This window comes from Serinus canaria, chromosome 11 (assembly GCF_022539315.1).
Source record: "Serinus canaria isolate serCan28SL12 chromosome 11, serCan2020, whole genome shotgun sequence".
NCBI classification, from domain to species: Eukaryota; Metazoa; Chordata; class Aves; order Passeriformes; family Fringillidae; genus Serinus; species Serinus canaria.
The window spans coordinates 3,061,843-3,085,695 of record NC_066325.1 but is presented as its reverse complement, the minus strand read 5'-3'; the positions used below and the strand labels follow the sequence as shown (position 1 = coordinate 3,085,695).

The 23,853-nt window shown below is 40.8% G+C and overlaps 1 protein-coding gene across 3 annotated transcripts in view; it reads left to right on the top strand.

Moving 5' to 3' along the window:
* Positions 1–16,790, top strand: part of LRP3 (LDL receptor related protein 3) — a 30,269-nt gene extending 13,479 nt beyond the window's left edge. For all 3 annotated transcript variants that reach the window (XM_050978897.1, XM_050978899.1, XM_050978898.1), the window contains 5 exons: positions 3,000–3,138; positions 11,338–11,546; positions 11,826–12,912; positions 14,492–14,624; positions 15,957–16,790. In XM_050978897.1, the coding sequence (XP_050834854.1) occupies positions 3,000–3,138; positions 11,338–11,546; positions 11,826–12,912; positions 14,492–14,624; positions 15,957–16,763 (2,375 nt within the window). In that variant the 3' untranslated portion in view covers positions 16,764–16,790. The remainder of the gene's footprint in view (positions 1–2,999; positions 3,139–11,337; positions 11,547–11,825; positions 12,913–14,491; positions 14,625–15,956) is intronic.
* Positions 16,791–23,853: the final 7,063 nt, after the last annotated feature.

The following is a 23,853-nucleotide window of genomic DNA, read 5'->3' as shown; positions in this document are numbered from 1 at the left end:
TTTATTAGGAACTTCAGATATTTATAGGCAGGATCATTCCCCCAAAACCTGACTGGTTTTCAAACAACACCCTTCACACAGTTGGTTTAATTAGGAACAACACCTTCTTTTTCTCAAACAACACCCCTCACACAGTTGGTTTAATTAGGAACCAACCTTTTTGTCCATAAACATCACGTACAACATTCCACATGGTCACAAATACCAGGGGTACAGATTTGAGAAAAGAATTGTTTTAATTCTTTTCTTTGAGCTTCCCACAACTTCCCCAGGACGATGCCTGGGAAAGTTGTCTGTTTCTCTCTCTCTGACTAAACTGTCACATCCACAGTTTCTGACTGTTGCTATTCTGCTTTTTAGTAAAGGGTTATTTTTTTCACTTAATCTACTTATATTCATTACTTATTTAGACCCCTGAAGGAGATAGCTAGACCCAGAGGCTTCTCCTTTAAATCATCTTAAACCAAAACAGATATTAATTCAGATTTGTGGTCTGTTCAAATCAGGACCCTTTGCAAGAGCCAAGCAATTGTCCTTTTGATTTTCAGTAGGACAAGTCTGAAAAGCTTGGTATGTGTCAGAGAGGATAAGGCCGTAGTAAAGAATTGGCAGCAATAGCCATTGTCAGATGAACTGCCAAAAATGGCATATAGTGTCAGTGCAGCCCCTTCCTCGCTATGTCCTTAGATTTGCACAGCTACAGTTCTTCTGTTGAAAGGAAAAATCTGTTTATTTTGTCACTTGTGTTTTTCTTGCCTCACATTTATATCAGATGTGCAGTGTTAGTAAGAAAAAGCATTTCTCACTGAAGACCTGAACTGTGATGTTACAGCAGATCCTCTACATAAGGAAACGATGTTATTCTAAAAGAAAAATATGTAGTGATAATACTTGAAAAAAGCTGGGATACTAAAGTAACTATTGCTCAGAGTCTTTGTAATTACTCCCTAAAACTGAGAAACAAGTCTTTGGGAGAATAATAGCTTCCCTAACTACACTGATGGATGTGTGAATGGAAGTGCTCATGCAGAGCCATCAGCCTGTCAGTGGGACTTCCTCAGAATGGAAACGAAATAAGTTTTGTGTAATTTTAACTCTGTTTTATTGCAAGTGCTATGAATAAGGGATATTAATCCCTTGATATGATACAAGGGCAGCAGAAATATTTGCTGTTACTGGAAGCTTCTCGATAGTGCTGTCTGCTTATATTTGTTCTTTCACTTTGTGGATTTGTTTCCTTCCCATTTTGAAGTGTTATTAACCTGGCAGTTAGGAGATGCAGCCTTTCCAGCTTCTTCATGTGTTTGCTACCTCTTGGTCCTCTTCTGCTTCTGTGATATGTTGATGCAGTAACGAGTATGTGGAGAAACACAATTATAGACCTAAAGAAACTGAGAACTGCAGTTGAAAAGTCCTGTGGATCTTACATTTGCTTTTATGTTTCTGTAATTGCAACTGCATCTCAGTATTTGCCAGCATCTGGCATGGAGCTGCTCTGGTTTTAGAAATGTGATAACAAAATTCTTGTTCTTGTGACTTCACTACTGCAAAATATTTGTTTGGAGATAAATGTTTTCATTTATTTATGTATTCTGTATGTTTTTGTGGCTTTTGAAACTAGTAGGAGTTATATACTTGTATTTCAGTGGAATGTTCCACCTGGAGAGTAAAAATAATAGCATTTTTATGTTTTGCCTCAGGCAAGTTACTCACCTGATGCTTTTTGTATTCCTGTGGCTCTCACTTCAAAAGTGCTTACTGTGAACACACAGAATAGTGCCAGGCCTGGGTTTTCTGGAGGGATGTGCTGCAGCCCAGCCTCAAGCAGGAGCTCTGCAGGCAGCCTTGCCACCTGACCTGACTGCAGCCAAGTAGCTTTGCTGGTACTCCTTCCTTCCCTCCCTCCAGTGCAGCTAAATCTGATCCCAGCTGGGAATTGAAAGTGGTGTATTTTTGTGGCTGGATTTCAAGCAATACTGTAAATCTCTCATTTATTATGCAGTGTATTTGGATGTGTATATATATGAGGTGACAAGGTATAGGCAACCTTTATTTTCCCCTTCCTACATTTTTCAGCTACAAGAATGTAAGCTTCTTTCCAAAACTGAAATATTCAGCTGCAGTCCACAAGTCATGCTCTAGATAGTAATGTGTTTTAAAAATAGTTTAAATAGTATTTTTGGAGAGTGTTCAGAATAGCTATTGCATTGCAGAGAATTTTCCCTCTTGTAGTCTGTTTGGAGTATGTTTTCTTATCAGAACAGCTTTTCAACTTGTCCTCAGAACATTTAATTTTCATTTTTGAATTGCTTAATTACGATTATAAGTGTTTTATATAGCCTGCTCTTTTCCATGGGAAGAACTAAATGTGCTTTGAAAATGCTGAGCTTTATTTGGCCTTGTTTGCTCCTTTCCCTGTCTTGAAATTTTTTCCCATCTCTGTGGGTTCAGAAGGAATTTAGAGTACTTTAGTAATGTTCAGTGAAAACATTTAACATTGGTCTGCAGTTTACTTTTCCGTGGGAGGAGTGGGGATATGGTGGGTGGTAGTGTTTTTTTAACCCTTACAAACTCTTCATGTGGTTAAGGGAATAAACAGCATGTCCAGGAGCATGTCACAACAAAACGAGCTGCTAGTTACTTTGCAGTTAATATGAATGTTCTTCCCTTGCTGGGTGACCTACCTGGGCTTTGGGAAGCTGGTAAGAAGGATTTCTGTATTACATCCTCTTGGCAGATCCGTGCAGTAATATTGATTGTAGCCTGTGGTAGATTCATACAAGATTATTGATTGGTCCTGCATTGAAATTCAGGTTATGCTTACCTGCACTTGGTGTGTCTTAATTAAAAAGCAGGGCAGGGAAAAAGCAGTAAGAGGATAAAACTTTGGACTCTCATATGTCTGCAGTCTCCAGAAACTGATGAAAGCTCTTGAAGCTGATATGAATTGTTGATTAGGCAAAGCATTAACAATATTATTTTTCTCCTCTTATTAACAGCTGCTTGCAGTGGAGAGCTGGAACAGCACACAGAGAGACGGGGAGTCATCTACAGTCCTTCCTGGCCATCCAACTATCCTCCAGCCATAAACTGCAGCTGGTACATCCAGGGAGATCATGGAGATATGATAACAATTAGGTATGCTTGGATATTTGTGGAGGTAAAGGATTGCTTTGCTGAAACAAAACAAATGTGAGTTTACCTGATACACCAGTGTGAGGCTGTCTTCAGAGCCACTGGATGATCAGAGAGAGCTGAAATTGGTTACACTGGAACATGGTTCCAGGTTGGACACCTCTATTAAAAAATGCTTCTCTGTGGCTTGTTTCTGTAGGGTTCTTCTGACATCTGTGATTACAGAGGTCACTTGTGGTCTTTTAATGTATTTATCTTCACAGTGCCTGTGTGAGATTTCATATACCCCTGACATTTGAGGGAATGGGAAACAGCAATATATTTAGTCACATTATAAAGTCCCCTTTCCCTTCGTTGCTTATAAATAGGAGTAGGTGAAGGCTATAAAACCTGCAACAGCTTCAGTGGGCATGTAAAATTCTTAGAGAAAAAATAGCATTTTCACCAATGTCTTGAAATGGTGCTATGCTTAATAGACAGTTGAAGATAATTATTGCTTATTGTTACTTGTTTACCAAAAGGATAATTATTGCTTATTGTTACTTGTTTACCAAAAGACACATGCTTTTCTGCTTAATATTTATTTCCAACAAATCAAGTAATAGTTAGCATTTGTGGTACAATTTCAGCTCAATTCTAGAAAAAATGCTATTTAATGAAGACTAAAATGAACTGCAAATGGTTTGTTAAGAATGTTTAGGGTATAATATGAGCATACTTTGAATGTGCCTAGTTTCTCTAGGCTCATGGTGGGATCCATCATGAGCCAACAATTTCTTACTTTAAAATTAAAACCTAGGAAAAGTTTTTTTGGGGGATTTTAGCACTGTTACATTTGACTCCATCTGCTCATTATATGCTCAGGTGCTTTGAAGGGTTGAAAAACCTCTTCAACTGCAGGTGCTCAGAAATGGAAAACAAATCTGCCACAGATGGAATAATAGGAAGGCTCCACCATCCATAGTTCAAAATAGGAAATACTCACCAAAAGTAATGAAGTGGCTGCCAGCATTTGAAATTCATAAATAGAAACATGCTTTTAAACCCCATTACATTACATTGGATGTGGGGAATTTGTTTCAAAGCAGAGATTGTTGGAAGCTGAAAAAGCAGACAAATGAGACACAGGACTTGACTGGAGAGTAATGCTGCAGTTTAGGCTATGAAAATGTCCCAGAGCTCCAGTTAGAGTTAGGACTCTCTTCTGCAAGTGTGAGTGTAACAGAGGCTGGAGAAACACCATATGAGGTGTGGCAACTGGTAATAATGTGTGTGCAGTTTAGATGCATGCACAGCAATATGACCTGCAAGATTTCTGAATGGGTTTGTTTTCTCTCACTGACTGCACAGCCATATCCTGCCCTCCTCTGCACATGCAAACAATAGGAACTACGTGTTTACATCCCAGGGATTAGTGTTGGGGTGTTGTCTTTGTGACTGTAAATGTGCTTGGAATGACTCACTCCAGTGTATGAAATGCAAAATGTTACAGCATCTGAGGATTGCTTTACAAGGCTGTTGCCCTTGCAATGGCAAGGATGTAAAAGAAGGAGCTGACTTGCCTGGGCTAGGAGATTTCAAATGCAAGCATGTTTGCTGCTTTCCAGTTGGATATGCTTCTTAGTCTAACAATGTATTGGTAAGGGCATAAGAGTAGCTTTTTAGCTTTTCCTAGGAAAATCAAACACACTTCTTGTGCTAACATCTGCATTTTGAAAGGTTTCAGAAAAGCCCATCTCCTTTGTGTTGTGTTACACAGTGTGCACTTCCTTTGATCTTGAATTCTTGTTGACTGCAAGACAGCAGTGTTATGTAAGAGATATATATAATGAGATACAGCAGGAGTCATTAAGGGATAAAATTGCAATTGAAAGTATTTTTTATTTCTAAACTGTTTGCACTTGCTGGTTATTTTTTATAAACCTATTTTTTCAGCAGCTTTCAGTAGAACAGTGACCAGATGTACATGTGTATGTAAGATGCTGCCTTCTGGGGCCATCTCCTTTAGAAGCTATATCTTAATGTCTGTCTTTCATGTGTATATTGATTTCCTTCATATCCTCACATTTCCATGCCTATTGTTTTGCTTTATAGTTTAATTTTTATAAATCCTTGAGGGAGCTTTCCCATGAAAAGGAAGTATATGTTCTTTGTGCTTATACCACTCTGTATGCATATTTCAGTACTTTCTTTCAGGTTTGTGTCTCTGATGGAATGGTTCTATTGAGACTGTGAACAAGCCTGTAGCCACTGTTTTCCAGGACTATGTTATGTCTCTTTAAATTCAGGTGATCAGTTGCTAGTTATTGTTTTGGAAACTACTTGGTTTTTGCACCCATTTTCTCTATTTTTATGCTTCTTTTCTCAGAGAAGCCATGTAAGATCATATAAAGGTGTCATATGCAGTAACTGCCTCTCTGCTATCTTTTGCAGGCTTTATAGGTTTATGTTTCCTCATATCTATGAAAAAAAAAAATTGTTTAGCAGTTGCTGTTACTTGATGGTTGTAATTAACCCTGGTGTGGGTGGAGTATAAATTTATTATTTTATTACTGGAATTTAGGGGACTGCAAGTAAAATGTTCTCCATGTTCAGAATTCAAGATAAGAGTATTGAAAAGCAATCTACTAAGTGACCCACTCAAGCTGTCTCTTATTAATTGAGGTGAGGGGATCATCTTCATTGGCTTTCACTTCAGTGGCTTTGAAAAAAGGAAATTGTCAGATACCATTTGAGTTTTAATTTCTGCATAAAATGGAGGTCTGTTCATGTATTCTTGCTGGTCTGTAATTGTGTGAAGAGTTAAAGGGACTGCTTCACAGTCTGTTTACCAAATTCATAGTGTTTCAGAACATGACATTAATTGGAGAAAACCTCACAAAAGCCATTTACTTGCTCAGCCTTTGAAGAAACAGCCCCTACTAGGCAGTGTCTCTTGTCTAAGGTTCTGCAGTTAGCTGCTGCTTGGGAGCTGGGAGTAGAACAGAGCTTTCCTGACTTCAGGTCCTTGTGCTTCAGTGGTTAAGCAGAAGCTTTTAATGAGCCAATTGAGTCATCAGTTGTTCACAGTCTCCACTTTCTGTGAGAAGCTGGCAAATAGAAGTAACTTTTCTTGCTTAATTGGTTTTATTTTGGGACTGTGCTTTACTGCCCTATCCATAATATTTATTCTCCAATTTTAAAATTAGTTTAGAGGGCCAAATTGAACATTTATTTTTTTATTTATTTACTAATTGTTTTCATTCAGATTTTGCATCTCATGTTTGTCCTTTCCGAGTTACTAAGAAAGCTTTCTTTTTCTTTACTCTGTAGTCCCTCGTGCTTAAATTACTGAAAGGGTTGTGGAGAATTCCCTACATTATTTATAGAAGTACTTTTTTTTTCTTAGCTGCTACTGTTTCTTTCAGTGCAGATGGCAAAAAACTAAGCTCTGCTAAGCATTAGTTTTGCAGGGAGCACATTTTTCTCATATATTATATAGATTATTAATGTGTGTTTATGGTAGTCTGGTTTAATTAAGTACTTTCCAGCAATGTAAAAATAGATAATAGGAAGATACCATTGTAGGCTGTTACTTCATGTGAGTACATAGGCCAAAACTGATATATATGACTAATACTGTAATTTCCTGTAAACTTCTGGAGGTCTGCTCACTGTTGGAGGTAACTTCTATTTCAGTATCATGCCACTAGAAAAAGAATCAGATGAGATAACTGAATTCTGCAGAATTCAGTAAAAACAAGACTTAGTGCTGCATTTCTCAGTTCACTTCTGATCCTCAAATTCTGAATATTTTCAGTGTTTAATTGGCTATTGTTGTACTTCTCTATAAAAATGTGGAAGAGACATTGCAAGAGCAAGACAACAGCATCTTTCAAGAGAAACAAAACCTGCAAATTTTGGTCCAATAATTTTGACCTTGTACACCAATCTCCTGCTATATTCCTGTTTTGTTACTGTTTTGGTGATCCACAGGTAGCAGTGAGAGAGCCTAAGGCCAGGCCATTTTGAAGGATGTTCTGTGATGGGTGTTGTATTTTGTTTACATTGTAGTTCTGGTGCTGGAAATTCCAATGTTTTACTGCTTTTCCTCTCCCTGCCCTGTGGACTAGGGCTGTGTGCTCTGCTTGTGGAGAGGAAAAAAAGCCTGGAGGAAAGCCAGATTCTCTTTCCTTTATCACCAGGTGCCAGGATGCCAAGGCAGGGGGCATTGCTCTGGAAGTGAAGCTCTAGGGTGGAGGGGGTGTCTGCGGGGTAAGGCTGTGTTTGAGGAGTGCCAGGGCTGGAGTTTAACACCCTGTGCCCTGCAGCTTGCGTGGTAGGATGGACCCTGGTCCCTGTTCCAGTCCTGCAGAACTGTCAGAGGGCTTTGCTGGAGAGGATTAGTGACTGAGCAGAACTGCTTTTCCTCTCAAGTCCTGTGCTTCCCTGCCCAGGGTGTTTAAAAATACCGTGGCACTGGCTGGTGCTGCATGAGATCCAGATGATGTTACTCATGAGTACTCTCTGTTTCAGTGTGGCTTTTTCTTCTTGTTTCAGTCACAAAAATGTAGCTTTTTGATACAAAAGGTCTGAGACTTCCCTCAAGATCAGTAATTACAGCCTTGAGTACTTTTCCAAAGACTGTACAGTGTCTGTGTAGTCCTACAAGCAGTACAAGCACAAGTCTTTGTCCTGACTTCCAATGTTACCAATATTCATTCAACCCTTTTGATAGAAAAATTTGCATTCCAGTTTGAGAAAGCTCAGCTGAATAAATAAATGTTTTGTGGGTAGCAAGATTAAGTTATTCTTCAGAGGACTAGAACAGAGCAGCTCTAGATCTGATTAGAGATGATGAAAGAAGTAAAGCAGTAGAGGCTGAGTGCAGTACTCAGGAGTCTTGGCTAAAATAAATCAGTTGGCTACTTAATGTCAGAGAAGAATGGCAGAAACCTCTAACACAAAACCTTGTCACAAATGCATTATGAAGCCAAATTTTTTATACTTACAATTGCAAACATATGTATTTATATTGTTTTCATATTTTTTAGAAGGTAGTGTTTTTGTGCTGAGGGCTTGTTCAAGTATATATTGCTTTTGGTCTTGTAAAATCACCACCAATGTAAATGACGAAAAATATGCTTCTAGTAGGGGCAATATAACTTAAAAGGGTGCTGAAATAGTGACAATTCCTTAATCAAAGGAAAGTTTGTTGACAATACATCTGTTGATTAGTTTGCATAAGGGAGAACAAAAGTGCTTTGACTTTGCTTTGTCTCTTAGCAGAAGAAATTTTATAACTGCTGTGGTATCTATTACACATAAAACTTCACATTAGAGCTAGAACATACACAGAGAAATTGTGTTTGAAACTTCTGAGCACTTGGGATTAAGGTGTTTGTTTTTGTAAAAGAGTTTGTTCTTGTGAACATTCTGTATTCCCCTTTTTGAACACCAAGGCATTTTTTCCAGTAGCTTGTGTATCTCTGAGAGGCATGGTGTTCTTAGGGAATCTGTTAAACACAGTGTTTCCTTGCAAGTCTGTTCTGCCTCATCACTCTTGTACTCTGTGGCTGAAGTTTGGATTTGTCAGTGAAGAAATGTGGGATTCTGCTCTGAATCTGAGATCCACAGGTGACACTGAGGAAAATCAGTTATCCTCTGTATGCCTGGGCTTCTGCATTGGAAGCTGGAACTAAAGGTTGTTCCTTTCCACAACCAAAAAAAGCTGTTTATTAGCAATGTACAAGACTGGACTTCCAAGGTGCAAATAAAAGATAGGAATTGCACACAAATGCAGGCTCTTGAGAGGTATTGCTGTCATCTGCAAAGGAGTTTGTGAACAAGGTATGTGCATGTAGCTGACTTTTCTGTACTCTTACTATGTATGAATCTTGAAAATGTTAAATATTTTTCTTCCTAGAAAGAAATGCTTTTTAAAGTAGGTTATAGACAGCTTATTGTATAGGCAGATTCTCCCCTTGGGTTGTGAAGTCTGTGTTGTGTAGCCATGCTGTGGCTGAATTATTTACTTGATAGACACAAGTAGCTCTTTTCAGCAGAGCAAGGAAAATGGGTGGCTGTGGGACCCAGTTGGAGTGCTGGGAGCTGGGTAACACAGGAGAAGAATTTGTTTGCATCTCTAAGGTTCACCATGGTACATCTGAAATAACTACAGAAGTAAAGCACCAAAAGATGTAGTAAATGAACTTGTTTGTAACATACAGGAAAAAAAAGTTTTAGTCATTCCCCCTGCCCCCCACTTTCCCAGTTGTGAGTTTCCATTTCTTGATTTAGTGACTGTTCCCTTTTCTTCAAAACTTCTGTTGTTGGGCAGATGGGTATTTCTAACACTTAGTCAAAAAGTTTTCATTTAAAAAATCCTATGAACAATCCTCCAAGTAGATGATAGAAACCCTCCATGATGTGTGGTGCCAAAATGAGTTACAGAGAGCAAAACTGGTGTGGTAGCTCAGCAATGCTGTCTCACATCTCACATAACAAACAAACTTGATGTGAGTACCTATGGCTTCCCTGATGCTTTGGATAATTCCTTTTCATGATGCAGTGGCTGTTCATTTCTTGGTCATTAAGAACATTTTATGCAGAACACCTGTAACAGAAATACTCTGGTTTATCTTTGAATGGCTGAGTACTTAAATCTTTTTATTTTGGCTGCACAGTCATCTAAAACTTCCTTGCAATATATGCTGGTTTCAGAAGCTTGATGGGATTGCTTATAGCAAAGAATTAAGTGCTCTGGGAATATTTCTTCAGAGCTGGGAAGACACACAGAGGTTGGTGGGAGAAAGAGTTAGAAGAGGAAGGACATTTCTAGGTGGAATGTCCTTGCACATATGTTGTTTGTCATCTCTTAATTTCCATTTGAACTTATCACATTCAGTGTTCTCTTACTTCTCATGCTCTTGCTGATAACATTTTTTTAAGAGTTGTTAAGCCAATTTGTTTGGCAGGACCTAGAAGTGTGGGTAGGCTGAGTCTCCTGCCCCAATGAATTAGCTAGTTTATATAGTTGCTGTTCTTTCCCTTTCAGTATCAAAGGTCAAGATCTGGCAGGCATTGGCAGCCCTTTGTAAATACACATTGATCTCAGAAAATTATCTTTCCATTGTCTTTTTCAAAGAATTTGTCTTTCATCTTTGTGAAAAATTATTTAGGGAAGGAGATCTGTATTTTGCAACAACTTTTCTGCCTTTCTGAAAATTCTGTCTAGATATTTGCATGGAGTATGCACAACATCTACCAAGTTAATTTGGTGTAGCTGAGTTACATAAAAAAGGACCAAAATTCATTTCTAAGTGTTCTGAACAGTGTGCCCTTTCCTAATGAGTATGCTTTTCTGTGCAGTCTGCAATCTGCTATTGTCATTGCTGATTGCTGAATAGAAATGCAATCTGTTTCATCAGAGAACAAATACCACATATGGTTCCTGAGCCACAGCTAGGGATTATTATCCAGTTGTGTTCAGTGCTCTACAAACAGTCAGGGCTCCTCTTTGCACCAGATCAGCTGCTATTGAATAATCACTTGGGTTGTGTCAGCAGAAGGGCTAGAAATTTGACTGTGTTATAGTCTTGTTTGCTCTGCATTTGCATTCCCAGAAAGGGAATATTTTAATATTTGAATTAAAAGATAATGGTGTTAGATTTTACGTTCCCTTTCCACCCCTATTCTCTTCTTGGTCTCTCCTTCCTATCCATAGCTCAGAGAATGGATTTGTCTCTCATACTTAGCCCTTTAGGATTCTTTGTACTGCTTCCTATTGTTCTTTTTCCAAGACAGTAGTCAACCCTCTCATCCCTAGTTTCATAGTTTTAACTCTTGGAAATGGCTGCTGAAATTAATCTACTTTCTGTATAATGTGTTCTGGAATTTTGCTTTTCCTCGTATCTGTATTTTAGGAAGCAGTTTTGTTTAAGGACTGAGTAAAAGAGGACTCATTCTTTCAGCTTCTGGAGCTACTTTGGTATGATGTTTATGCTTGTGGGATGGGTGCTTTTCCAATTGGGGATGTGCTTTGTTTCTGTGTACTCAAGGTGCTATATAGAAGGTAGATGTTGCATTATCTTTGAATTGATCCCTTTATGTCAGCACTGCTTGATGCAGAAAGTCAACCATTAGAGTCTGTTCTTTCTCTGTTAGGTTTTGTTCCAGATACATGTCCTCTTTCTAACTCGTGCTTTCTTTTGTTCTGAACAGTTTTAAGAACTTTGATTTGGAAGACTCTCAGAAGTGTGCAGTAGACTGGTTGATGATTGGCCCATCTTCCAAGAGGGAGGAGTACAAAGTGTGTGGATCTTCCATACCTCCATCTTTCATCTCTGCAAGGGACCATGTGTGGATATTTTTTCACTCAGATGCATCAAGCTCAGGACAGGCTCAGGGATTTCGCCTTTCTTATATTAGAGGTAAAATCTTGTGGGTTTGTTGGCTTCACTTCATACTCTCTGGCAAAACTTGGAAGACAGGAGTACTTTTTTTTGACAGCATCTTGGGCTGTTGATAACTGTGAAGTATTGGTGGTAACACTGATATTATTTGCATGTGGCTTTTTAACTGTGTTGCTGAAGTGTGCTGGCCTGACTAATTAGCTAGTGACCTGCGTGGTGGTAGATGTGAAAAGTGATATCAGATAGTTCCAGAAGTTTTGATACTGATTTTTTTTTTCTCCTTATCCTCTTTCACAGGAAAGATAGGTCAGTCTGTGTGCCAGTCAGATGAATTCCACTGTGCAAATGGGAAGTGTATCCCCAGTACCTGGAAGTGTAATTCCATGGATGAGTGTGGGGATAACTCAGATGAGAAGAATTGCACTGTCCCTCCAACAGACCCTCCATCCAGCATCTGTCCCTCAGGAATGTTCCAGTGCAGCACAGGGCACTCCACCAAATGCTTGCTGAACGAGCTGAGGTGTAATTCAGTTAAAGACTGTGGGGATGGTTCTGATGAAGATAATTGTCCTGATCTTTCCTGTGGCAAAAGGCTGGGTAATTTTTATGGGTCTTTTGCTTCCCCAGACTTATTCCGTGCTGACCACAGCAGGTCAGACCTTCGTTGCACGTGGTATGTGGACACGCAGGACAATCGGCACGTTCTGCTGCAGCTCGACCTGCAGTTAGGCTACAATGACTATGTGAAGGTGTATGATGGCATTGGGGAGCGAGGTGATAAATTAATGCAGACATTTTCCCACCACAACAACAGGCACTCTGTGAGTGTGGAGTCATCCAAGGGCCAGCTCACTGTCTCGTACCATGCCCGCTCCAAGAGCACTGGCCATGGATTCAATGCAACGTATCAGGTGAAAGGCTACTGCCTTCCTTGGGAGCACCCTTGTGGAAGTGATGAGGAGTGTTTCACAGATAAGCAGCATTGTGATGGCTGGTGGCATTGTCCAAATGGCAAGGATGAGGAGAACTGTCCTGCTTGCCAGAAGAATGAATACCCATGTGAAGGAAACAGTGGGCTTTGCTACTCAATACTTGACCGCTGTAATAACCAGAAGAACTGTCCAGATGGCTCAGATGAAAAAAACTGCTTTACTTGCCAGCCAGGAAATTTCCATTGTGGGACAAATCTGTGCATCTTCGAGACGTGGCGCTGTGATGGCCAAGAAGACTGCCAGGATGGAAGTGATGAACGTAACTGCCTGGTGATTGTCCCCAGGAAGGTCATCACAGCTGCTCTCATTGGGAGTCTCGTCTGTGGCTTGCTGCTAGTGATAGCACTGGGTTGTGCATTTAAATTATATTCTCTGAGGACCAGGGAGTACAGGTAAGTGTTTTGCTTTGTTGATGTTTTTATAGCTGTGGTGGTTGTTTTCTGTCTTGTTAAAAGGAAAAGAGAGTTGAGTGTTAACCAGAGAATTTGCAAAATACTGTGAAATCAAATCCAAGGACCTGATGACAGCTAAATAATAGTCACTGCATTAGGCTTAGAGAAGGTTTCTGGGAGTCATGAGCAGAAATAGCAGCTCTTCTGTGGTCTGTGAGAAGTACTTGGTTATTGTGCAGAATGGCAGAATCTGTTTGTAACTTAATCTGCCTTTTCCTTCTCATCCCCTTGCAACAAACCCCATGCCCCTGCCAAAAACTGGGTGCTGAACTGCTACAGTGAAGTCTTCACTGAATGTGACTCTACCAACCCTTCATCCCTCCCCAAATACTCCAGTTCTCAGTTCTGCTTAGTGAAGTCCTGCTGTGGTGGGGCCTATTCTCAGTGGCAGTTGTCCATGGTATAAGCTGTGCCCCTTTGCTCTGGTTCTGAATGCCTCATTTTAGGTGTAGTGTGAGTGTGTTTCTTTGCCTGTGAGAAGAGGGGTTCTGCCTTGTAGGAGTTTTAAGGGACTTTCTGGTTCCCATCTCACATGCACCAGCTCTGTGCTATGCTGCTGACATTGTGTTTTAACCAGTGTGCTTTTACATTCTCTCCTGATCAAATCCGCCAGATTAAGGACCTGCAAAAGAGCTGCTGTGCTAAGGTGGGAACTTCAGTGCCTCTGTTCTGGCAGGACTGGCAAACCTCTCTGCAGCTGCAAGCTGCCCTGTTGTGTGATTGTTTCCAGTTCTTAATGTCTTTTCCAAAAATAACCTTTGGGCCCTTGCTGAACAAGTTACTGCTGTTACTGGCACAACAATTACTGGCCAGTTGAAAAACTTCAGTTGGTACAGTGTCCAACCTGAGACTGCTGAGTTGGACAGTTTGCTGGTTTGATTAATTTGTGTTCATACCCTGTACTCTTAGTCCTTTTGTTTATTTTTGCATCCTGATAAGATTTTCATGGAGCTTAGTGGAAGGTCTGTGGTTTTACTCCTAGCATGAGCCCTTATGCTGTGATTTTATATAGTAGATATTTTTGCCCCTGATGAAGGAGAGGAATGATGAGGAAGACTCCATCTTATCAGAAGGCTAATTAATTACTTTATTATACTGTATTATTCTATACTGTATTACATTACATCTAAACTGAACCTGCCAAGCACTCAACTCAACTCCAACTGCACAGCCCCTGTGACTGTCAGCCCACAGTCCTGACACACACCTGGATCCAACTGGTCAGTGAATCAAAACACACCAGAATCCAGTCATCAATTCCCTTCAGGTAAACAATCTTCCACAATGCATTCCACTTGTGAACAACACAGGAGCAGTAAATGAGATAAGAATTTTGTTTTTTCTTTCTCTGAGGCTCAGAGAATATGAAACCCAGAAATATTCTTGGGTAGAATTGTGCCTGGCTTTTCTCTGTGAAGAGAAACGTGGCAACACTTTTCTACAATAGTGTCAAGGAGGCAGGACCAGCTGTTACTTGTGTTACTTGTGTTCCATGTTTTCTGTGTGCTTCTGTTCCCAGAGCCTTCGAGACTCAGATGACTCGGCTGGAGGCAGAGTTCGTGCGGAGGGAAGCTCCACCTTCCTATGGGCAGCTGATTGCACAAGGACTCATCCCCCCAGTGGAGGACTTCCCTGTCTACAATGCATCACAAGTATGCAGACACGTGCCAATCAATATTTCAGCAGCCAAACTGCTACAAATTAGATACAATCAATCTGGAACTGTATTTCAGTGGCTAATTATATGGAAGTAATATAAAAATGTGTATGTGTTACATGGAGCTGAAGAGCCGCAGTTCCTGCTCTGGGTAGTTCTGAACACATTTAATATATTTGTTGGGGAACAAACAGTAGTGAGATAAACGCTGTACATCAAGACAGAATGAATAGAGACAGAGAGAAAGGTCACAAAAAGGAAGAAAAAGGCTTTTCAAGCTGAAACTGTAAATACCCCTGAAATGATAAGAAAATAAAATCTCCAGCAGGATTTTTGGAAAATTCTTTATTTTCCAAAATGATTGTTTCTCATTTATAGGTAAATTACACTGGCAAGCCACTAAGTCATTCTCTTTTATTGCTAAGTACTCAGAAAACTCCTTTATGGTGTCAGAAGTATCCATCTGAGATACAATTCCTAATGTGATAAAACACTTGTAATTTGTTACTCCAGTGGAAAATTAACTCTCTGGGCAGACAAGCAGAGCTGAAACTCACAGAGGAAACACTGTAAGGGACAGAAGCTGTGCTGCCCTTCCCTGGCAATGTTCAAGGCCAGGTGGGATGGGGCATTGACCAACCTGGTCTAGTGGGAGGTATTCACAGCAGGGAATTTGGAATTAGATGATCTTTAAGGTCCCTTGCAAGATAAACCAGTCTATGAATCTATGAGAGTCTCTTGGTACAGGCAGAGCTGTCTTTGGTTATAGTATGCAGGGAATGATTGGCACCTGACTCCATTGATTCAAAAGGCTGAACAATTGCTTTATTAAACTATGTTATATTGCATTAATACTATATTATATTAAAGAGATACTATATACAAAGAATATTAAAGAAAAACCTGTGACTGTCTCAAGACAGCCAGAACACAGCTTTGAGTGATTGGTTATGGTTAATTAATATAAACAACCATCACCAGAATCCAATTACCAAATCCCTTCAGGTAAACAATCTTCCTAACACATTCCACATGTGCAAAAACAAAAGGAGCAGCAAGTAGAGATAAGGATTGTTTTCTCTTCTTCTCTCTGAGCTTCTTCAGGACAAAACCTGGGGCAGAGAATGATCACTCTCTCTGTTGAGAGAATGTGAATGCCACATTTGATGTTCTCAGATAGTTTGTTGGATAATACACATTTAAGAAGCGAGCACAGGGATCGAGTCTGAGTATTGTGGCAAAGTGGGAGGGCAGTCCATGGGGAGAGGGGGGTTTAGCAGTCTTTGGAGTGTGTGTGAAACGCTGGTTTGCTCCCTGTGTGTTGCAGGCCTCTGTGCTGCAGAACATCCGCACGGCCATGCGCCGGCAGATGCGGCGGCACTCCTCGCGGCGCAGCTCGTCCCGGCGGCGCCTGGGCCGGCTCTGGAGCCGCCTCTTCCACAGACCTCGGGTGAGAGGACAGATCCCCCTGCTGACACCTGCCCGCACCTCACAGACCACCCTGGGCGATGGCATCATCAGCAGCGCTGGTGGGGCTGCTCGGAGCCCTCCCCCTTCCCCAGCAGGAGCCGGGTCAGAGGCCGGTGGCCAAGCCAGGGGCCCACAAGAAGCTGGAGGTAGCAGCCTGCAGCCAGAGACTGAGACTACAGAGCCATCGCCTTCCAACACCTGCCAGCCAAATCCTTGCACAGCAGCACGTGCAGAGCCCGAGGCTGGACACACCAATAAATCTTTAAGTGCTGACTCTGACAGAGAGCCTAAGCAGTCCAGTAAAGCAGATACAGGAAAGGCTTTCAGAGATCCTTTATCTGAAAGTGTCACAGAAACGATCCATGGAGGGTCAGTATCCAGGAGGACTGTCCCAGAGGACAGTAGTTTAAGTGGAAGTCATCCACTGAGTGAAGATCCATGTAGATTACCCTTAAAAAAGTGGGAGTCTGGTTATCCAGACAGCCCTATGAATGTTCATATCCAAGTGAATGGACAAAACCAATGTTGCCCTAACTCATACCAGGAGGAGCCTTTGGGTGTTCATGCAGCTTGTTGCCATTCTGTGGAAGTGCCAATGTTACAGTCATCTACTTCCCTCTCTGAAAACAATACCAGTGATGATGAATCTTTACTTGTTTGCTAATAAAATTTTTTGTTTTGTCCATGTAAATTTTGTAGCTTCATTGTTTTTGTGGCAGTGCACTTGGATGGTAGGTGGTGTGTCTGTGCTCCCAACTTGCTCACTAAAAATGAGTGTGCTTTAATGCCACAGAGAGTGCAGTACAGGGCTAAATGGGACATGTTTATGTCACTGTTGCTATTTCTGAAACTGCAGTGGGGCAGAAGTAGGCCAGGATGTGATGTTAGGGGCTGGGAGAACAGGAATGTGTCACTGCAGTTTGGAGGCATCTCCATCTGGTATTTCTTTTGTACTTTTACTCCCTCTGCATTCAGTGTTTCTTTGCTTCTCAGTGGTCTCACTGAACTGGAGAACTCTGTTGGAACCTGGGGCAGACACCAGTCATTGTAATTCTGAGTACTAAGCTACAAATAACATTGTCTTTTTAGGCATAATAATTTAATAATTTTAATTAAACATGCTTAGGAGGAATTAAAATCCCTTTCTTTCTTATGGAAACTGCTCACTTCTTTTGCTCCCTTCAGAAATGTTTTGATGGCCATATGTACCTTAAAGCATCCACTAAATCCGGATTTTCTGTGTGGAATACCCAGAATGAAACCAGGTGTCTCAGCTACTAAGGCTTTGTAAGGAGGGTGTAGCAGTGTTCAGTGTAAGTGGGGAGTGCACTGAGTCTTAGTTGCAGCAATATTTCTTTCTTGCATTGTCATGTGTTGCATTTCCTTCATGGTGATGTTGGGAGTGTTGCAGAATTGTTTCCTCCTTCTCTGCCCCTTGTCCTCTCCTCCCTTGTGTTTCCAGGGGCTCTCTGAGCATGCTGATATCCCTTTGAGTGCCTGAAGGACCCTGAGGCTTTGCAGCTCCTTGGGGCTGCACTGGAAACCACTGAGCACTTGGTCAGGATCAGAATTCTGGTTTATTTTGAAATAAAACCTGTCTCATATGTTTGGTTGTAAATCTTCTACCTAAGTGCAGATGTCTAAGCCAGCCATTATTTATTTTTTCTTTTTAGAGAACATTGTTTTGCTTTTTTATTTTTATTTTTTTTCCTTTGAAGAACTGAAGTACATCAGTGCCATTTTTAAAGCTGGTGCTGTGCAGATTGTACACACTTAAATGTAAACTGGTGCCTTTTTGGTTCTTAGAGTGTAATTAAAAGTAAGCAAGTTATTTACCTGTAAGAAGGTGGCATTGCTTAATGAGGAGACCCTGCAGAGTGACAGAACTCTGCTGGGTGATGGCTTGGTCCTCTTGTGGTGGCCAGACTGTTCCTGCTCTGACAAGAGCTCTTCAGTTCCCCCCTGACACAGGGACACACAAAAATGCTTTCTAAAGGAGGTAACAAGGAGGTTGATGCTGCTGCTCTGTAAATATCCAAGTGCTCCAAAACCTGCTTGTTGTTGTAGGAATTCAAGCTGTGCAGAGTTATTAACTGAACCTGTGAAATTTGGCAGCTGTGGGCCCGAGTTCTGCTGCTCACAGGACTTTCCTGGCTGTAAAGGTAAACAGACTTCTGCAGTGAAGAATTTACATCAAAGTGTCGAAGATTATTTCCTTTAAATGGGCAATATTTTGCCCTGGATTTTTCCCTAGGACTTTCTCTGGGGAGTGCCTTGGAAAAAACAAGGAATAGGATTTTGGCCTACTAAAATGGAATACAGAAGAATTAAACAGAAGTGATTTCTTTTTTCCCCTTCTATTGCAAATTGGTTTCATACTGTGCATTCCAGGGTTAAAAGATTCAAATTCTTGAGGGCATTAATCCCAGGAAGGGCTTGTGGCAAAATGCATAACAAGAATTGTAGTTGCATCAAATAAATACTGCTCAATATTTTTTTCCAGGTTCTTCTGTGATCAGAACTCATTTTATCAAAGAAAATGTAGTTTTGAAAGAGGTCTTGCTTTCCTAGCATTTGTAAACATTTTGGGTACATTCCACATTTGCAAGGCCATGTACTGTAGTCATTGCACTGCCAGAGCAGTTGTTTCCATCAAAGACTACAGGTTTTAGTGTCTTTATTTATTTTTTTTGTCTAAAGGTAATTTTAAATCCATAGCCTTGTATGTGTAAGGTAGTTAAAAACAGCTAGGAGAAAGATTAAATGTTTATTTTGTGTAAATATGAAGGACCTTAGAAATACATGTATATTTATTTCTGTTACAGAATAATATTTCTATAATGAAATAATGCTGACCTTAAGCCATCACCATCATAAGGCTCATAAAATTGAAATATGCACTTCAGAGTACTGCTGACAGCTAAGATGTGTACCTTCCCATTATTTCTTAGGTGTATCACACATGTTTTGTGTATTGATTCATTTGGTAACTCAGTGAAAAATTTTACTGAGAAGGTTTTACTTTCAGAAACTTTAAAAAAGTCCAGCTTAATGAAAATTTGATGTTTCAAATCAAAATACCATACAGAAGCACTCACAGCCCTCATCAGTGGGCTGTGTACAGCTTTGCATCAATGAGAAGTGCAAGCCTGGTGCTCTCTGTAAGCCCTGACTGCTGGGTGCTGCAGGGCAGTTTTCTCTCCTGGCTCATCCCCTGGAAGGGAAGAGCCACAAATTCAGGGTGGATTTTACAGAAGAAATCTCCACATTTGCACAAAGCACAAAGAGGGGCACTGCAGTGTCAGTACCTGTGTCAGTCACAAAGTCTGCCTTAGTGTGAGTCTGCCTTGGTGTGTGTCTGCCCTTCTGCCACATCTCCTGAGTGTTAGGGAACCAACCATCCTTGAAGGCACTTCACTTCTGGCTCATATCAACTGCCTCCCTGTGTTCAGAACTTCCTAAAATTGGGGAAAAAACCCACTTTAAAGACTTTACAACCTTAAGTTAATCAGCTAGTAAACTTGTTAAAATTTTTGTTATTTTAGCAGTGTTTTTCTGCATTCTTTAAAGATTGTTGTAGACAGGAAACAAAGTGTTTAAGTTGTTTGGTTGGTTTTGGTTTTTAAGATACAAAGTTCCCCTGTCCAAGCAAGCCAAAAAAAACCAAAAAAACCAAACAACCCTTCTAAAAAACCCCTCTGAACAGAGAATAGCTACTGATTTAAAAAGAATGCAAGCTCATAGGCAGCATAAAGGGGAAAAGTGACTTCCTTAATGTTTCCTCTACTGCTGCTAAAGCAGGGAATATTTCTGTTAGAAATTCTGGTACCTTCCTGCTTGTCTATAACTCTGCAACATCCCTTAAACATACCTGTTCTCTATTTCTGTTCTCTGCTTTTTGGCTTTTTTGTTTGTTTTATATTTGGGTTGTATGTTTCAATTTAGCTACAACATTTTGCCATAGTGTGTGTGCAGGCACGTGGTTCAGGTGTGGCATCATGTTTGTCAGTGTCTGCTGCTGCTTCCTGGACTACTGAGCAAGATACTGAGCCAGAAAGATGCTGGGCATCATTGTGCTTTGCCTTGCTTTGGATCTCTTAATTTTTTAATAAAATTTGACATGCCCAGAGCCTGTGGGTTCCTGACTGTCACTCTTCACACCTAAGCTTGAGGATTCCTAAGCTCCACTCCCATGGTCTTAGCTTGACCCCTGACTCCATGTGTGGACATGAATTTGGTGGGGGAGGGTGTATTTTGGTTTGGTTTTGGGCCTCTGGGGTTTTTTTTATCATCTGATTTTTCTGGTAGCTGAAGCTGTCAAAGGGATATCACTTTTTAAATAATACATGTGAAATCTTGGTTCTAGGGAATTCATGTTGTACATAGCTGCCTTTGATGTGTGTGTATGCATATATCCCAACTTAAAAAAAAAAAAAAAAGGAGAAGCCTTGAAGTGTCAACTGTTAGAGTGGTTAAAAAAAGAATTTCTGCAGTACAGCCTCTCCCTTTTCTGAGGCCAATGCTTGTTTTGCTGATGCTTTTCCTTCCCCATATCTTTGAGCCACTGCTGGCTCTGTCCTGCTGTTTTTCAGAAGGTGAAGGCTGAGTTATTTTGTGTGGACTGTGTTCCACAGACTGGGAAATCTTGATCTGTGTTGAAGAGAGTTGGACAGACTTTGTGATGGTCCCAGATGGTGAAGGATGGAAGGACCCAGCTTGGTGCAGAGGGATGCTCCCCTCTAGCCTAGGCTGGCTTTGCTGTGCTTTGGTTTTGTTTTGCCATGAGATGCTCGTTCAGCTGCAGTGGCAGAAGCATTCCTGGTTCAAACCATGGAGTTGTAAATGATCCTCAGGTGTTTTGACAGCCTGGGCAGTACAGTAGCCATGTCTTACAACAAACCAAGGGATAACCTAAGAAGCCTGAAGGGAATTGAGTACTTTTAAATCAGACCTTTCTCTGAGAGAAAAAAGTGGTTTTGCATATTCAAGATTTTTGGACTTGGCTGGAAGTTGAGTTTTAATCTCCCAGGTAAGTGCCAGGATTTAAAATCTGGTACAAATAGCTGAACCTGAGCCTTGCAGGCAGCACACCTCGTGTCCTGTCCTTGGTCAGTCTGTCACCCCAGCAAAGAGCTCAGTGAGCTGCTCCTCCCTCTCACATGCTGCCTCTTGTGTTCTTGGCTGCAGGGATTAAATGGTTACCAAGGCTGAGGTGAGTGGTGGAAGTTTTAATTTTAGTCCCTTTCATTCCATGTGTTCCCTGCTTTATGATGCCCTCTGGATCTCCCTCCCTCCCTTCTATCCCTGTGTCTTAATGTAGGACTTTAAGGCAAATTTGGTTTTGGCCTCTCACCATCTTTTCACTCACTTTCTAATCCTTCTTCTTGAACTTTCCATTTCCATTTCCATTTTCCAAGTGCAGAAGTTTCTCATTGAAGACAGAGCCCTGGTGAGAGGTGTCCAGGACCAAGGACAGGAGGTTTAAAAACCAGAGTTTGGTTTGCCTGTACTCACAGCTGGGGCTGGAGATGGGACACAACTCTCTGAACTCTAAAGCTTCAGGAAAAGACAAATTCTAAGCAAAGTTTACCCTTCCTTTATTTTCAATATCTCTCATAGAACTCCTCAGCAGGGGAATAACTGTGAGCAATTTCTGATTTGATTCTTGGTACAAAGGGGCTGGAAACCAGATTATTTTTTCCCAAGGTTTAACAGTAAGTGAAACTTGAGAAACCCCTTGACAAGGGCCTCCAAATATGAAGTGTGGGGCAGCATGTCTGTTGGGGGCTGGCTGGTTGTACATTTGCTGTCTTTCCTTTGAAGGTGAGTTATTTTGTTTAACTCAGCTCTCAGCACATTTCTCTCACAGAAACCTTGTTTGGAGCTGGGCTGTGGCTCTGTCCTGGGCCCCCAGCACCTCCCCAGGTAAGGGTGACCTCCCCTGGGGCCACCAGCCCCTGTCCTGAGGCTGGCAGCTGCACCAGGGCTTGTGCTTTCACAGGTGATGGAGTGTAGCTGATGGAATCTGCTCTGCATGGTTTTGGATACATCTTTTGGAAAGGTGCTCCCAAGTCAAGTGCATTGTTAAATACACAGGAACTCATCTGTCCTGAAGTGAGGGAAGGCTCTGAGCTGGAGCAGAGCTCTGAGCCCAATCCCCACGTGGGCCTGTTCCATCTTCCTTCTGGGTCTCTTCCAACTCAGAATATTCTGTGATTCTGTGAGCCTCGATCCTTCTGAGATCAAACTCTTCTGGTTTATGTACTAATGGGAATGGAAGACAATAAATTCCTTTATCAAGCTTTTGAAAACACTTGAGGGTGGCCAAACCAGCAGAAGCTCTGCCTCATCCTCCCTGTGCTTCCCAACAGTGCCCAGTCTAAAATTCAGCTCCTGGAATTTTATCTACTAATTTTATCCACTTCTCTCTCACAAAGCCTGCAGCACAGTGATGATGCATCTGTTGCCACTGTTTTCAATCCTGTGATAAATCAGGTAAGAGCAATCCAATCCATTTTTTACTGACTTTACCTTGGGCTGACTTACAGGTGATGCTCCCCAGAGTATTTTCTGCATTACACCCCCTAGTATTTTATGCTACATAAATAGAATAGCACATAAATATAGGCTTACATAGTATTGTATTGCTATTTAAGCTTAAACTCCTTTCTGTTGGAAGCAGCTCCTTTCTGTATCAGGTATCACAGCACCCTCACCATGCTGGAAGTGTCAGCTGTTTCAAGGCTGTTTGTTCAGTGGGCTCTAAAATACCAGTAATTATGTCTCCTTTGGGGCTGGCTGCTTTGTCTTTAGGAAAAATCTCTTCTATGGATTGAGTGTGCTGCTAAATTTCATTCAGCATGTGAATTTAAATTCCTGATTCTGTACATTGACTTCTGTGGTTAGAAATTCTGCACATTAGGCACTAATTAAGCCTTTAATGTGTGTGATGCTGGGAGCAGAGATGAAGCTCTTCCTAAAAATGAAACATGGTGGAACACTTTTTGGGGATTGGCATGTAATTCAAAGATGAGGTCTAGTAAACCATGCTGCTCTAAATTAAGCTTTCTGATTTAAGGCCAAATGTTGTTACTTTTAAAGCATGTCAGTATAACCAGGAAGAACTTGAGCCAAACTCAATTAACAATTAGGAGGAATTTGTTCTTTAATTCTGCTTTTGATTTCCCTATATAACAGCCAAGAAAAGCCTTGGTAGCTGTTGCAGTATTACTACTATTACTATATTATTACTTTTCTCATTACCATACAAACTTGTCTCAAGAGCTGCAAAGTTTCCTTGCTGGCTGATTTCCATACCTTAATTGTTTAAACAAACAAAAATAAACCCATGCCAAAACTTAGCAGTTCTGAAAGCAATCAGGATTTCTGATGCTGTAATACATTTCATTTTCTCACTAGCTATTGGAAGAATTAATCTGTTGGAAATTATACCTCAGAAAGTGGATTTTGAGCTATGGAAAAGGAGATTTAATCATGAGAGCCTCTGACATTAGTTAAAGGTTCAGGTGCTGCTTAGCCACAGGGAGGTCTGCTCTGAACTTTTTTTAAAAGCAAGCTGAATATTTATGATTTCCATTAACAAACTATATATTCATGCTATTATTTAAAATGTGGAATCTTTCTTTACATGTGTGCATATGTACACACAAAACCACACCTTCTTTTCTAGCTAAATATGTATTTTAATCTCTTACAGTTAACAGCTTTATATAAAGAGAAGAAGGTAAGCTGTT